General features: G+C 41.6%; 1 protein-coding gene across 1 annotated transcript; it reads right to left on the bottom strand.

Moving 5' to 3' along the window:
• Window positions 1-1157: 1157 nt before the first annotated feature.
• Dop1R1 (Dopamine 1-like receptor 1) lies at window positions 1158-14891 on the bottom strand. Its single transcript, XM_064693821.1, has 4 exons — window positions 14755-14891; window positions 11013-11142; window positions 4348-4593; window positions 1158-2619 (listed from the first exon to the last, which is right to left on the bottom strand). The coding sequence occupies exons 1-4, from the start codon at window positions 14783-14785 to the stop codon at window positions 2082-2084; spliced, it is 945 nt and encodes a 314-aa protein (XP_064549891.1). The 5' UTR covers window positions 14786-14891; the 3' UTR covers window positions 1158-2081.
• Window positions 14892-15431: the final 540 nt, after the last annotated feature.

Here is a 15431-nt window from a genome sequence, read left to right as displayed (position 1 = left end):
AAAGCTGTTAAGCTTGCCGAAAAGATACCCTTCATTTAGAATAATAACAAATAATAAAATAATTTAGCATTACTCACGAAGAAAAACAAAATGGAATAAAATTTACCCAATTTTTGGACTGTAAGAAGTTCTGTGTGATTTTGGGGAAGAGTACGGAAAATGTATCTAAAAACATCTGAACTGCTTTATACCCGACTGGGCCATTTTAATTGGTATTGGGTATAAAAAGAAGACATAAGCTTGATTGCGAATATTTGAGCGGATTGTCAGGGACTACACATAATTAACAGAGCAAAGAGTTGAGTTGCGCAAAAGAGGCGGTTGAAGGATGCCGCAAGGGATTTCAGCATACACAAATACTTAAGTGAAAATGTATCTGAAGTCTCAACCGAAAGCAAAGCAAAGAAGTAGAAATGTTGAGCTCTAGCAGCGTAATTTTTCATTATATGACTACGGGCTGGGAGCAGTTGGTGTTGTTTGGCATGAAAAGCAAACTGTTTACATTTGTTTCACTTCAGCTGTCGGGCAGGGAGCGAGCGGGGGCCACATATTCATTATCTTCTGGCTGTCAGACAGACAGTAGGGGAGCGAGTGGAGCAACTAAGGTGTTATCGCCGTCAACAATGCGAATTCGCATTACGGCGCTTCAGGTGAGGCTCATTAAATCATTCGGTAATCAGAGCCCAACGCTTTGGCTAACCTTTCTAACGACATCTTCGGCAACTTGCCTTTCGCATTGTGCTCAAATTTCGCGTCTACCAATCACAGTTGAATACTAATTAAAATTTCAACTTGACGTTTAAGTGTGCTTCGTAATTATTGAATATAATTTTCGATGAAAATGTTTTTTTTGAGCCATGCAATGCGCGCTGAAATGTATTATTATTAATTTGACATCGTTTTTCTATTTTTTCCTCATAATAAAACAAATCAATAAATTACTTCAAATCGGAAATGCCAATAACTGTTTGATAAATTTTAATTTATATATCTAACAACGGCAGTTATCGTCAATCAAAACTCTTGAGTGGAACTCTTATTACTATTTCTGTAACAGAAATAAATCAATGCCCAAATAAACGCGATAAATTTGCATAAATATAAATCCGATTGAGAAACTCGATAGCAGCATAAGCTAAACGGTAAACGTTGCATTGTATATTGCGGGGATTTAAACATTTTACTTATAATGCTCGTAAATCGTTATAATTTTTTGACTGATTTATGACTGCAGTTGGCAGTTTTGTGCCACATCTAATGTTCGACGCTGCTCAATGGCACATAAATTCCCATCAATAATTCAAATCTAAAGCTTTGTTTGCCACCCGTATATGGCCCTTGCCAGTGAGCGCCGAGTTGTATGCTACGTTTTGTTGCCACTTGTGAATCGAACTATGTCAAACCATGTGTGTGTATGAGTGTGAGTGTGTATTGTCCGTTTTTCGAAATATATATTTGACGTGTGCCATTATTTGACTTAGCTGCTGTACCTTGTCAAGGGGCCAAAGGAACACTTAATCCTTTCGAGCGTTGGCCACATTCAAATTGTGTTGATAACATTTAGTGATAGCTGCCATAGCATGGCTAAATCGTAACAAAAACTTAACAGTTCAACTATTTAGAAGCTCTTTGGTGTGGGGATCTTAGACCTAATCACGACTCGGTTGTTAGTTAGTAAGTAGTTTCATACAATTATGAAGATATAACTTATGGCTACGGTTAAGTATAAACACTCTTAGAAATAACGGTTAGTAGATTGCTTAGGATTCTAGGATGCGCTGATAATACTTACAGGTTTTTCACTTGCATTGGGATTAGTTAATCGTGCTTTTGGGCTGGGATTGCTACGCATTTATTGATGCGTGTAGGAACCCAATTTGTGGCCAATTTTAGACCAGCTCCGTTTCCATTTGTGCGGCCTCCACGGTCTCCACGATGGTTGTTGTGGCCGCCGCGACCGAATCTCATGGAACGTATCGGTTGGTCAATGCGCCATCATCATCATCATCCACATTGAGGCCACTGTCGGTGCAGCAGCAGCTGCACAGGAGCCAACTGGTTGCATTGCAGCAGCTTTTTGGTCAAATTGCAGAGACCTGCTCCAGCTCGGCGCTGGAGCGGCCCGAGTTCATGACCACCACATTCTTGGCGGCATAGTCCGTGATGAAGCGATCGCTATTGCGTGGATGTATATTGCCCACGTCCTGGGCGCAGCACCACGGATTGCGCATTGTCAGTATGCGCTTGAACGCATCCCGGAATTCCTTGTTGAAAATTGAGTATATGATCGGATTGAAAGCGGAGTTCGAGTAGCCCAACCAGGTAAGTATCTTGAATGTCTGGCCGCCGATGCACGTCTTGCAAAAGGCAGCCGTAATGTTCACACAGAAGAACGGCACCCAACATATGAGAAACACGCCCATTATGACGCCCACTGTGACCGCTGCCTTGTGATCGGATACGTGATATGGCGAGCTGTGATGCAAGTTGCGCACCTTGAACTTCTTTGGCTGATTCTTGGGTCGACGTATGCTCTTGTACCGTTGCTTTTCGGCCACCTCGCCGGGTCGTGTTACCGCCTTAATAGACTTGACATGTTTCTGGGCATAGCAGTAAAGCCTGACAAGAGGGAAAGAGTATGGTTTAGGTAATTAAAATGCAAATATATATGGTAGGCATACAACTAAAGGTAAATGAATCAAATGAATTTGGCTTTAATTTAATTATAAACGATTTTAGATAATTTGGATTTGTGCAATCAAGGTTAATTAATTTACTCGATGTTGATTTCTTGTTTTATTAATTACCCTATTATATGCACTAACCAGCTCTGGCTTGGGTTCACTTCTGATTATAAATTACTCTGTAATTATTCTGCTTATTCATAAAGTACTTTTTGTAACATGGATATTGCCCTTAAGCAGCTTTAATCTAATGAAATGTACTCCAATGAAGGGAATTCGATATCTAGCTGTCTAATTGTAGGTCAACTGAGTGTTTGCGTCTGTCTTCTGTTGTTGTAACTAATATGATAATTATTTACTTGTCTTGGCATGCCAATTAAACAGCCCGCCCCAGGGAAGTCCTGCTGGGCCAGCCACCTTATCGACAAATGTTTGGGGCACATAGTGCGTATACTTAATATTTGACATGGTTTGTTGGTTGTTTGCACTGGCGTACACAGGGCACGTGCTAGGTGGCTCGTTTACTGATCTGCAAAAGGATACATATGCTCAGGCCCTACAAGAAAAGGATAACAAGGCTGTGCACAAATTATGACGATAAAAGTCCATTTATTCTGTTATTTAACCGAAATTTGATAGAACATTCCAATGACAGCAACCAGACAGACACTCTAGTCGATGTCATGAGCCCCGAACTTGATGGGCGGTAGAAAGCGCTCATGGGCGTGTAGCCAGCAGCTTGTGTCCATTTGTTGCGTTCGCCCATTGGCCGCAAATCTCGTTAAGCTAAAATGGCAACGTGCCACTCGCCGACGGGTATATTGCTGATGAGCAGCCATATCGAAGTGCTGCTGTTGTAGTTGCTGCTGTTGGTGTTGATGATGTTGGCGTCCTGTTGCCCTCCTTGGTCGTTTTGTCTAGCCCTTTACGCACACGCCCCAGTCTTTGACCGGCGGTCCGCCTTCGGCCCTGCTAGGGGATTACTTAGCTGGACACTAATGCGTGCGCTTATTTGTTTGCCTTATTTCCCTTTCTCGCAACTGCCAGCTCGTGCCTGGGCACCATCAGCTCCAAAGTCCTTGCGGCCTTTCAGCATTGCGACAACAATTTCGAAAGTGTTTACCACATTTTATTATTTACGTTTTACGACTTTGCGAAACACATAAAAATATTCAAATTCTTATTATTTTTTTCCTTGGGCCGCATTTGATAGTTGGCACAGTAAAACTTAACCTTATTCTCAACTAATGTTTTTGAGATTAATGAGCCTAGTTAGCTGTGGAAGGGTCTACTTGTTGTACCTATTCCTGGGAACTAGGTTATACATAATTTGTATAAGACGAAGGTTAATTTCGTAGCACATTTTAAATATTTAGCTAATTATAACAGGTCAAATTAGTATTAAAGGTTAAAGTATTTTTTGGCCTTGTGTGTGGGTCGTTTCCGACACGCGCCGTCAAAGCAAATATCATTTCAAACTTTTCGCATTCCTGTTATTGCCAGGAATTTCATTTTCTTTTGTGGCTTTTCTTTTTGTTTCTAATGTCATATTTTAGCGCTGAATAATTGTGCACTTGCGGCTTTTGGGCCAACTATAAGTACTTTATGTGCAAATGTTTCAGGGCATTTTATGACATCCGTCGGCCTTGTCCTCCATACTCACCGACAGTAGATGCCAATCATGACCACGCAGGGAAAGTAGAAACTGATACAGCTGGAGACGACAGCATACGTGGGCGTCAGATCCAGTGCGCATGTGGGGTACTTCTTGCCATTATCCTCGAAAATCAGCGGCTGGTCGGGTCGATGGATCCCCAGCGAGATGGGCACAAACGAGACGAACGCTGCCAGCAGCCAAATAGCTGCAATGGTAATAACAGCCACCCGGCGTGTCACCCATCGTCCGTATCTGCAATGAAAGCGAGGGAAAGGAGCACATCAATTTCAAGTATAGGAAGTGTTTGGGATTGTTCCTTGCGGTTGCCAGCAGCAAAGGGTAGGCAACAAAAACAAGAACTGGACATGGTAGCAGCAAGAGCAACAGTCACTAGAAAATGGGCCATGTTGTGATTGCGGCTTTGCATGTTGGAGGCAGCTGGGGCAACATCAGCTCTGGGGCGTGTGCGACAAGTGTTGGAATGCAGCGGCCAGAATTTAGTTGGCCCAAGGTGTGTATGAGGCGTAGCTGCGTTCGTGTAATACGCACAGTGGTACGGCCTTGTTGCATGTCATTAATTACCCGAACAGAACGGAACAGTCTGCGGTAAATCGACCTAAACCGAGACCCAGCCGCAGCACAAACCATCGAAAATTAAGCATTCGCAAACGCAATGTGGTGCTTGGTGGTGCTAGTGACGTATGCAAATCATGGTGTGCGGTTTTTCATAGCACTTCGATTTTGACAGCGGACGCACAATTTGCTTTTACAGCAGCGGAAATGAGCAGGCAGAAACCTAAGGCTGTTGGCATTTTATGTGCGTGTGGTTGTGTATGCGTGTGTGTGTGTGTGTGTGTATATTGCCTTTTGCCGCAGCATTTTGGCTTGTGCAAATGTAACCGCTGGCTGTGCGGTAGACATGGGGCAGGAAATCAAACAGAATAATTCGATTTCAATACAAAGACGCACTCAGCCAATGCGCCGACCAAAAATACTACAGATGACAAGCGAGCGTACGAAACGGAAAAGGAAGTTTAGGTAATTGTATTCACAAACAAATTCGATTTCATATGGCACCAAAATTGATTTCCATTCGAGCAGCAACGGCAGCAGCCCGCAGCGGTTGCCATTTAGTTGGCATCCAGCCCAAAGCCTATTCGGCCCTATTGGGGCAGAGGCCTAGAGAGAGAGAGGCACAGACGTTGCCTGTAAGTGCAAACACCTGGCACCCATCACCCATATCACCCATCAGACTTTGCTATGCAAGTGCCAAGTGGCGTCACACGCGCCCATTGATAGAGCAGCCAATCATGCCTCAAAGAGCTAATTGAAAACGTGTGTGTGTGTGTGCCTCGGCCTCAGAGCAAAGTTGGCCGCATTTGCATTTAATGTTTCCAGAGTGTGTAGGTGTGTGTGAGTGTGTGTGTGCCACACGCACTTAAGAAATTACAGTCAGGCACGCACAATGACAACCATCTATTTTGCTTATGTTTGCGGAGGGGTAAGACTGCATAGTTCGGCTAACTCTGGCGTTTATTTTGTTTGCCGCTTGTCATGTGATGTTTTATGAGCTTTTGCGAGCGTGCTTAAATGTTGCAAGCACATGCTGTTGCTGTTGCTATTATTGTTTTCAAGTGTTGCAGGCATATGACAGTGTGCTTAACCCACAACCAAAACCCCGCCCAACCAGGCCAAAAGACACACAATTACAAACATTCCCCAAAGCGACATTCTCGTTGGCCTTTGTCGCTTAACTGTTATACCTCTCGCTCGCTCATGCATAACCAACACAGTCCGCCCTCTCTCTCTCTCTCTCTCTGGCCACCATAAAAGTTGGCGTCACTTTTATTGCAGTTTAAAGTGAATTTTATGCATGCACTCATATGTTCGCTCTGGGCCTGACAGTTACGATGATAACAGGCGCTGCCCCAGCTTTAACTTTATCGCATAAAACAACTTTTTTTCTTAATTCTACCATAATTTTAACTTTGTCATCGCCTGCTTCTAATTTGATTTGCACGCGCTTTTCACTCAAATTATGTTTTTTTTGTGCCTTTATTTTTGCCAATTTTTGCTGGCAGCGCGCAAATCTTGGCAGGCGCAATTAAATTAAACGCTTGCAATTATTCTAAGACGCTAAGAAAATACGCCAAAATTTTTAGCTGCAGAGGCGGCCACCCTAATGAGACGCCAGCGCTGGCAGTTCGCGAACTTTGGCAGCAGTAAGAAAAACTGAAGAACTCAAATGCTGTCCCCACTTTGACATGCAAATAAATCAGATTTGCATAAAGACCAACGCCTGCTGCCATCGTCCTGCTGCGCCAGCATTAATACCGCCAGACACGCAGTATTCAGAACCAGACGCAGACGCCCATCAGCATCCAGGCGGTAAAAATAATATAAATTGTCTTCGGCGTGACGAAGACTAAATACACTTGAAGATTTTAGTTGTTAATTAGAGATTTTCAAAAGTCTGTCCTAAGTATAGCTTATAAAGCGAGTAAACTCAGTTAGGCATCACCGTATATTTGCATTGTTAGAGGCTTAGCAAATATTAAGACGTAGTCTAGAAAAAAAATGTATTGCTTTATGAATAGAGATATAGGAAGGAAAAAATCTTTGAAATAAATTTATTATTCTTGAACTCAGTAAAGAAAGAATAATACATCGGAGACATACATTGGAATAAATTTAATTTTTTTTAGATTTATTTTAATTAATTTTTCTTTCTCATCTTATTTATAAGAAACTTAATTTTTCTTAGTAATGCTCTAAAACTTTTTAAGCATTTTATATTCCTAGATTTTATCAATTCTTTCCTTTTTTTGCTATTCTTTATTACGCAGCCTTAATACTCTCTTCAAAGAGTATAAACGAAATAGAGTCAGAAGTGTGTTGCTACGCGTGGGATTTTTGCTGCCAGAGAGAATCACTAGGGAGTTGGGCGTGGCATTCTTGCGGGAGTGCTAGGCAGGGTTTTGGCCCCTTAAGTGAGGGCCGCAGACACACTCGGGCCTCAGTATAATGTCCATTAAACGCAGGGGTATGCAGTAGCCAAACTAGATTTAAATGTATTTAAATTGGCCTGTAGGTCAAATGCAAATTTGCCAAAAACTGCGCAATGCTTTTGTTCTCCTCCGGCCACATTCAGTTAAGAAACAAAAATTTGTTTGCCTCTGATAATGAAAAATAATATTAAATTCTAAAATAATCAACAAAGAAATTCTCTCAACAAATTATTTTAAGCTACAAAATGTAGCTGTTAACTCAATAGCATTCACAGCTTGATTAAGTTGAACTGCCATTTATCTAAAAAATTATGGCTTAATAAATTTTCACTTAATATAAAAAACTTTTCATGGCTTAATTAAGAGAAGCTACTGTAGCAGCTTTGAATCACTCTAAAATTAATAAAATTGCCAGCAAACTTTTTGCATTCCGTTGTTTTGGCCAGCAAAAAATATGCCACCTAAATCCGCACTTTACGACCAAGTCAACTTTGGCAAGTGGATAAAGTACATCAACTCGTTATGTTTCGAGAAGGTTTCGAAATAAAAAATCTAATTTAACTCACAAAGACACACATACAACAAGAGGGCGTGTGGCGATTCTATACGAATGTTGTGTAACATTTTTAATAAACGAACAAACTTCAGTTTGCGGCATGTCAGACGTGGCAGGTGCAAGTGGAGCAACAAATGCCGGTAAGCTAGAAAGTAAGCGCATAAATAGACAGACGATGGACAGCAAGCAGCGGGAATCTGGTGGCTGGTGATGGGCTAAATATTTTTATACCCTAAGCCCATTGAAAATGAGAAAAAAGGGTTTAATAATTTTGTGAAAAGTATGTGAGAGGCAGGAGGAGGCATCTCCAACTCCATGAAATAGTTTAACCGAGTTCATTTACCCGAGTCCGTTTGTCTGTCAGTCGAACTCCGAGACTATGAGAGCTTCAATATCGAAATCCTGTTCTTTGAACACATAGTGTAGCTCCCAAGAAGTAGAATGGTATGAAACCCGAAATATTTAACTTTTGGGATGCATCGCATATGCCGCAGCATAAAGTGCTCAGTTTGCGGCGTGCGAACTCGTGAGTATATGTGGGTTCTAGCGCCAGCTCAACACTGATTGCAGGGTATCCCCTATTCGGGCAGTCTCCACTAGAGCACTCTTATCTGTGCCACTCTTGGCTTGTGCTGAAAATAGCATCAAAGGATTTATTATGGCTCTTCGCAACAGCGACAGCAGCTGCCAGCGTGCTACCCACAGCCAGAAATGTCTCCTTGTCATATGTGGTCAACATATTTTTTTTTTCCAAACGATGACCCCTTCCTACCACCCACTGGGCGTGCCCTTAACAGCCGCTGAGCCACATTAATTTCGTTTGTATAGCTGCTGTGAACTTGTCTTTGGCTGTCAGCGACTTGGCCACCGCCATTTTGAACAGTACGCACACACAGTAACACACCCACACCCACACAACTTTGTTTGTTGTTGCTTGTCGCTGACATGTCATAAATTTATCGTTTGATTTTGTCAAAAAATTGTTTTATTTGAGCTTCCGAATTTTGGTTGGTTTCCCGTTTTGTGGTTGCGGCGTTGCCAAAAAAATTTAATTAACACACAATTGTTGTGCCACAATGAGGTCCAAACGAAACGCTGATAAAGTTGTTTCCACTCTCTGTATTGTCCATTGTCCGTCCCTGCTACTTGTTTCGGCAGTCAATTTCAAACGCGCGGCACAGTTGCTCAGCTACCACAAAGCAAACGTTACACGCCACTTGCATATGGCCCGCAGGTTGGCCAACTGACAGAATGCAATATAAGCAGCCGATCAAGACATTGTGTCACACCCAGGCATCAGGCACGGCACAGCAACGCTGGCGACCAGCTGAGTTGGCACAATTTCATTGTGTTTGCCAAACACACACACATGTACTTGCAGGGCAACACATATTATATATATATATATATCTGTGTGGGTGTATGGAAGCTTAAGTTTAAATTGGTGGCAGCAGGTGAAATTCGTGCGCCTTTAAGAAATAACAGAACTCGAACAGCGCTAATGGCTGGAATTCTTTATGACCTAAGCGAAGGAAGCACATAAAAATTGAGTGGCAATTTCCTTGAGTACTTAGCTCATATGAAGCTAAAAAATCTATACTAAATTCTAATCTTTTTGTCACTGGACATATATAAGCCTAATCGCCAGTAGGTTATACATATTAGCTCTTGCATATATAAATATTTCAATTCGTTAAGTATTGGGTGAAAATCATTTCAAGCAGAGATTAAATTCAAATCCACTTTTGATTCAAATTAGGGCTAAAAGCTGATTGTTCTGTTTATGAGCCTATCACATTTATGAACGTGGGCTTTGGTTGAAGACTTTGTTTTTTAAGTCGAACATATTTTCATAAATAAGTTGCACACTAATTTTGATCTCTACTCAACCTACATTAAGCAAATATGATTAGATATATATAAAATGGTTGTGGCCTTTGTTATTTATGCTTCATGTTGGCTTTTGTTAAAAACGGTTTGTTTTCTCGGATTTGTGTTTGACTGCTGTTGGGTAACGACAATTAAAGGTTCGGTTTATGATAGAATATAAACTGAAATGCCGGCCTCGAAATTTAAATATGGGTAATTTTTTTAAAACATAGTCAACAAAATGCCTTAATTCTTTGAACGTATTTAACTAATATTTGTGAGTCAGTCATAGTGCGATTAAGCTCGACTAAAAGTTACCAGTACACCTGGTAAGTAATTCTAAATGTGTTTAAAAGAAATAGGTCATTTGGATATTTCAATCAGGAAATTGCAAAAGTGGCTAAATTATTGTGTTCAGCTTTCTTGCAGTTGTGCCAAAGGTGGTCAATTGAAAAGCTATTAGGATAGTCGTTTGGCTTATTGGAATGACTTGCGGAATAAGTTGAAGTATATACTAAGTGCCTGTTTGGCTAACTAAAGCCACAAACCAGGGGCTGGTGATGCAGCAAAAGTGCTTAATAAAGCCAAAAAATGAAGCCACATCCATGCTAAGAGCGTACTGATCCTGCTAGCAAGCAAAAAATAAATAAAATATTGTTAATGCCCAATAAATCTGTTACTAATGAAACAATTATGTGCTGCGATTAATGAGAGGTGGCGCCATAAACAAGTCGAGGGCCTGAAGCACCGCAAAGTGAACGACCAAGAACTGGCAATGAGAAACGTGACGTGCATGGCAACGCGGCGGATGAGCAATATGCATGAGATAGAATGCCGCTCGTGCAGCAGTGCGGCAGGGGGCAGGGGGGCAGTCTATGCCACTTGGCAGGTCTGTTTTTAATAAATCGATATTTAATCGGGATTTCATTGGAGCGTCAATGTCACATCAATAATATTTTCCACTCACTTGCTGACAGACAACAAATATGCGCTGCTTTCGGCTCTAAATACGTATAACTCTGGCATCAATGCTAAAATCAATAGGGGGGGCGCGGGGCTCTATGTGCTCGTCTAGTACAGGACATTCTACTGGCCGGGGACTCGATGCACAATTAATTTCGATAGATTCATGTGGAGAACGCGATGACAGGCAGCCATAGCTATTGATAAATTGTGTAATTCATGCATGTGACAGTTTCATCAACGTTGTCATCATCATGATTAGTTACGGTACTCACCTGAGCGGGTCCTTGATGTGTATGTAACGGTCCATGGATATGGCGCACAGATTCAAAATAGATGCCGTCGAGCACATGACATCAAAGGCCACCCAAGTATCACAAAACTCTGCACCAAAGATCCAATAGCCTGTAATACAGTAAAAAAAGAGTAATAGTTGAGCTCTTGATTGATTGATTGATTGATTGATTGGCCGAATGATTGACTAACTGCCGGACTGATTGCTTGTGAAAAATACTTAATAACTTTTTGCATACGACTGCTCCACTGGGTAAATGCAATATAAGTGGATAAATACGAGCTGGAGCGGAAATTGCCATGTTCCGGTTGACAGGGGCAAGAGGGAAATTCTTAATTTTCTCGACAACGCCAGTAAATGTAACAACAGCATATGTAACGAGCAACAAAAAAAAAAGGCCACCGAGTCCATCGATTTAAATATCCTTTAGTTTATGAAAGGGTATGCTCAGAAAATGCAAAGTGGCTTGCATATGAAAAGAAAACGTACCCATTAAAGCTGAGCCCATCATGCTAGCTGTAAGCTTAACATGCAGCTTATCAGGCGCTCCATGTAAAGGATTTATGAATATTTTAAATGACTCTGTTCTCCTGTTCAAGTAAGCTGAATCTGCTTGGAAAATTATCAAATATACTTGTTCATCTTTGAAAATGTTTACAAGGTAAGTTACCACTTTGATTTACAATTTATAAGCATCGTTTTCAGTTTGTTATCAAAAACAGAAACGTTAAAACTGTTGGCGAGGCTAAGAATGGGGAACTTTATATTTTATTGGAAAACGTTTTTTTTTTTTTTGAGCGGCTTACCAAATGGTATGATTAAGCCGAGAGCACGATAATCCCTCTCGGTTAAAATTGTACGGAATCTGGCTGTCGATCAGGCTTTCATATATACAGTAGTCTTGCAAGCTCGCCCGTTTTTGTTTACTTATTCGTAACGCAAATTGAGTTTAAACGATTTCATAAATTAATTTCCGTTTCCTGTCAGCTTCAGCCTCTGTATTTCAGTATGTTCATGTACGCTTTTAACATATGACTCTTTGTGGCAGAAATAAAATGAGCCCTTTTCATGGCATTTCAGTAAGTACGCTGTAATTATAAAAAAGGAATCGGCAAGCGATTCGAGCCTCCAGAACCTCATGAATGAATGCTCTGTGCGTGCTCTGAACTAACAACCGTAACGGAAGTCCGGCGCTGTGTCCATTGAACCCGGGTAGGAAATCACCGTCGCACGCATAAATACATAAAAGTGGGGTCATGATAAATTCAATAACAGATCTCAAAGCCAAACACATTTATTTACTATGCGTGGGTGAGCTCTGATTTCATGATATTTGATGATATGCATACATCATGCTTATGGTGGCGCTTATGCTGCGCCATGTGTGGCACAGGATATAGCTCTTTAGCGCTGTGGATGTGACGCGTAAGCAAAAAGGCCACTTCCATCATCACAAACTGCTTTCAATAGTTATCTGCCGCCGCACTCTACTGCAGATATCTGGCTGCGAGATATCGACTCTCAATGGTTTCTTTATCGTAAATCCATCGTTACCTTTTTAAATATGCTTGACTTTTTTATTCACTTGCAAATAGTTTATTATAAATAAGAGACCTTGTGTCACAGGTCATACTTTATGTGTGGAAAGAAATATCTCTGACTGCAAAAAGTTAATACCTGATATTTTTGAACGGTGGATTCAAACAAACTTTGCCCAACTGGACCTACATTTATTTATTTTTTTTAAAATTAATTGAAGTCACAATTTAAATATTTTATAACCATGCTGATGGCCACTAATAAAGCAAGTTATGTAATTGAAATAAAAAAAAAGTTTTCAATTTTAACCACTCAACCTGTTTATTCACTGCCTGGGAGCGCCACATAGCAATCCAGCTGGGAATTGGTATCAATTATGCTGCGTTAATGCATACCCTTTGACAATTTAAGGCTTATGACAAATATTTTGATATGCCCTTTCAGGCCGTCTGTCAAGATGTATGAAATATTGCGACAATAATGATTTGTTGAATATATATGTCTATATACACACACAAAAAAAGTATATATAAAATATGACACAGCATTGCAGGTTACACCTTTAGACTAGTGTGAATTCACATTCACATCTCTCGACAATGGCATTGTGAGTTTTTAAGCATTGCTCCCGGCTGCTTGAAACGAGCACTTACATTGACAGGCGAGGCAAGTCGACGAATCGTCAAATAATTCGAGCTGCTTTCATATAGGACTATACATATTTATAAATACTTAGTGCTTGTGCCCAATCTGCGATATGAGTATATTCAATGACTTTGCTTGTGTATTTTGTGAACTGGCGCAGCTGTTGCCACCTCTCAGAGTCCCTGTGGCCTGTTGTTGCTCAAATTTGTATAAATATGCTGGCGCTTGTGCGTTTATTTGCTGATTTGCCAGCCTTGGAGCGTGCCAAATGTTGTTTTACTGGCACCCTCACAGGTTCATGTTTGCCGGCACTTTGTCGAAAATAATTTGGCTGAACAGCTCTCGATCCGCATGTGTACTACGACATATATGTTGGTCCTTAGGCACCTCAGCTGGCGCTCCAGATGCTGTTTGTCTTCAACACTCTGCAAGCAGAGCATTTTTATTTATTTTTTCACACTTTCCGCTTAGGCAGCAGCAGCAGCATTAGGAGTGTCTGAATCCAGGACCAAGTTCTGAATCCTTCTTGAAGTAACAAAGCCGTTTATTATTTTTACGCCCAAGCAGACAAACGGAATCACAAACATACAACTTCATATATGGCACACATAGAGACCAGTATGTATCTCTTTTCTGTTCTGCTGCCGATGTAACGCATCACTAGACTTCAGCACATTTCCTCCAACCTAAGTATTTGTTTGTGTTTTGCCCTCTCATTGGTTACTCGCTGAACACGCATTGATGTCAGCTGCATGCTGTCTCAGGCCGAACTTGTCGTCTATATAAGTTGTAGTAGCTTCCAGTTACGGCCAGCAAGTCTTCAAAGCGTCTTCGCCTATCGCTAATTTGCCAGCCATTTACGAAGTCGTCCATTCGAAACTTGTATTTCAATTTAAAGAACGCGATTTGACCACTCCAAAATGCAAAACTCTCAAGAGAGCAGGCGCTTCGGAGAGCCTTAGCTTCCGCCTGCCTGCTGATAACTTTGTCAACATCAAATTTATAGACTTCAAGGATTCCAGGCTACAGCTGCCGCTCACTTGGGTTCTGCCATTATGCTTGAGTGTAGTCAAACTATAATAATTCCTTTATAAGGCATGTAAACTTTGCATATTAGCTAAAAGCAGTGAATCTGAGGCTTAGACATGCCAAAAAAAAATGAAAATTCCTGTTGGCTAAGTAGTTTCACCTTTTTGCAGGCGACTGCATGCGGCGGCATGTGTATTGTGCACTCAGCGGAGGACTGGCTTTGTGAGCACTCAACCGGCGCGACAGTGCAGCTGACACTTTAAAAGGCACTGTACAGAGAGCCCCACAAGATCCCCGCTTTAAGCGCTGCCAGGCATGTCAAATGGGCTCACACGAACGCCCCCGTTACCCAACCAACTGGTTCCATTAGCCCCATGGAGCCGCAGTTTTTGCATGTTGTCGAGTGGTTTATTTGCGCGACAGCCTGCAGCATTTTACATAAATTTATTGCTCGACAATTTCAATTGCAAATTTCCGTTACACTGTCTGCGAATGATATTCGTACTTACCAAGCAAATCGTTGACGCCCGCGAATGTCATCACCAAAGAGGCCACAAACAGATCCGCAATCGCTAATGAGGCCAGAAACAAATTGCCAATGCGGCGCAGGCTCCGCTCCGTATAGATGGCCAGGCAGACGAGTATATTGCCGGCAACCGAAAGGAATATCAGCAGCGATAAAAAGACGCCTACGGCGGGGCAGAGAGTGAGGCAGATTAGACGCATGTGTATTGTAGAAAGGAAACGTGAACATTCATAAATATAGCATACATAAGGGGGTCGAACCAATGACAAGCATGTGTGCGTGTGCGTGTGCGTTTGCGTGTATGCGTAAGTGTGTCCGCGTTTGAGTGTTTGTATAATAAGGCCACATGCGTTTCTGTGCGCTAATTGAACAGCAAATATTTTGTTGTGTACTGTGCAAAGTGGACAAGTACGCGTGCAAGTGGATGGTGCGGAGGGTGCGAATGTTGCGGGTGGAGACGATGCCGGTGTCTGTTTCGCTTGTTAGACGTTCAACGACATTTACTTTACCAACAACTACAATTGACACAAGTGAGAGCGGTTCCGGTTCCTCACCAACTATTGTATCCATTTCAGAGGCGTTTGTCCAGCTCGTCTCGTTGAAATAAGATGTCAGCTGCAATGTGAAAAGAAGATAAAGAATATTATTTTAAGTGACTTT

This window comes from Drosophila montana, unplaced genomic scaffold (genome assembly GCF_035044405.1).
Source record: "Drosophila montana isolate Dmon_TW-CO22-7 unplaced genomic scaffold, ASM3504440v1 contig_3733_1, whole genome shotgun sequence".
In the NCBI taxonomy this organism is placed as follows: Eukaryota; Metazoa; Arthropoda; class Insecta; order Diptera; family Drosophilidae; genus Drosophila; species Drosophila montana.
The sequence above is the reverse complement of the archived record's forward strand: the minus strand, read 5'-3'. Positions and strand labels throughout refer to the sequence as shown.

What these genes read in the sequence shown, in the direction of transcription:
- Dop1R1 (XM_064693821.1), bottom strand. Translation starts at nt 14,785, where the DNA reads ATGACATTCGCGGGCGTCAACGATTTGCTTG. An exon ending in GGGCGTCAACGATTTGCTTG is followed by an intron (nt 11,143 to 14,754) that starts GTAAGTACGAAT and finishes ACTGTATTACAG; the next exon opens with GCTATTGGATCTTTGGTGCA. An exon ending in CACATCAAGGACCCGCTCAG is followed by an intron (nt 4,594 to 11,012) that starts GTGAGTACCGTA and finishes CTTTCATTGCAG; the next exon opens with ATACGGACGATGGGTGACAC.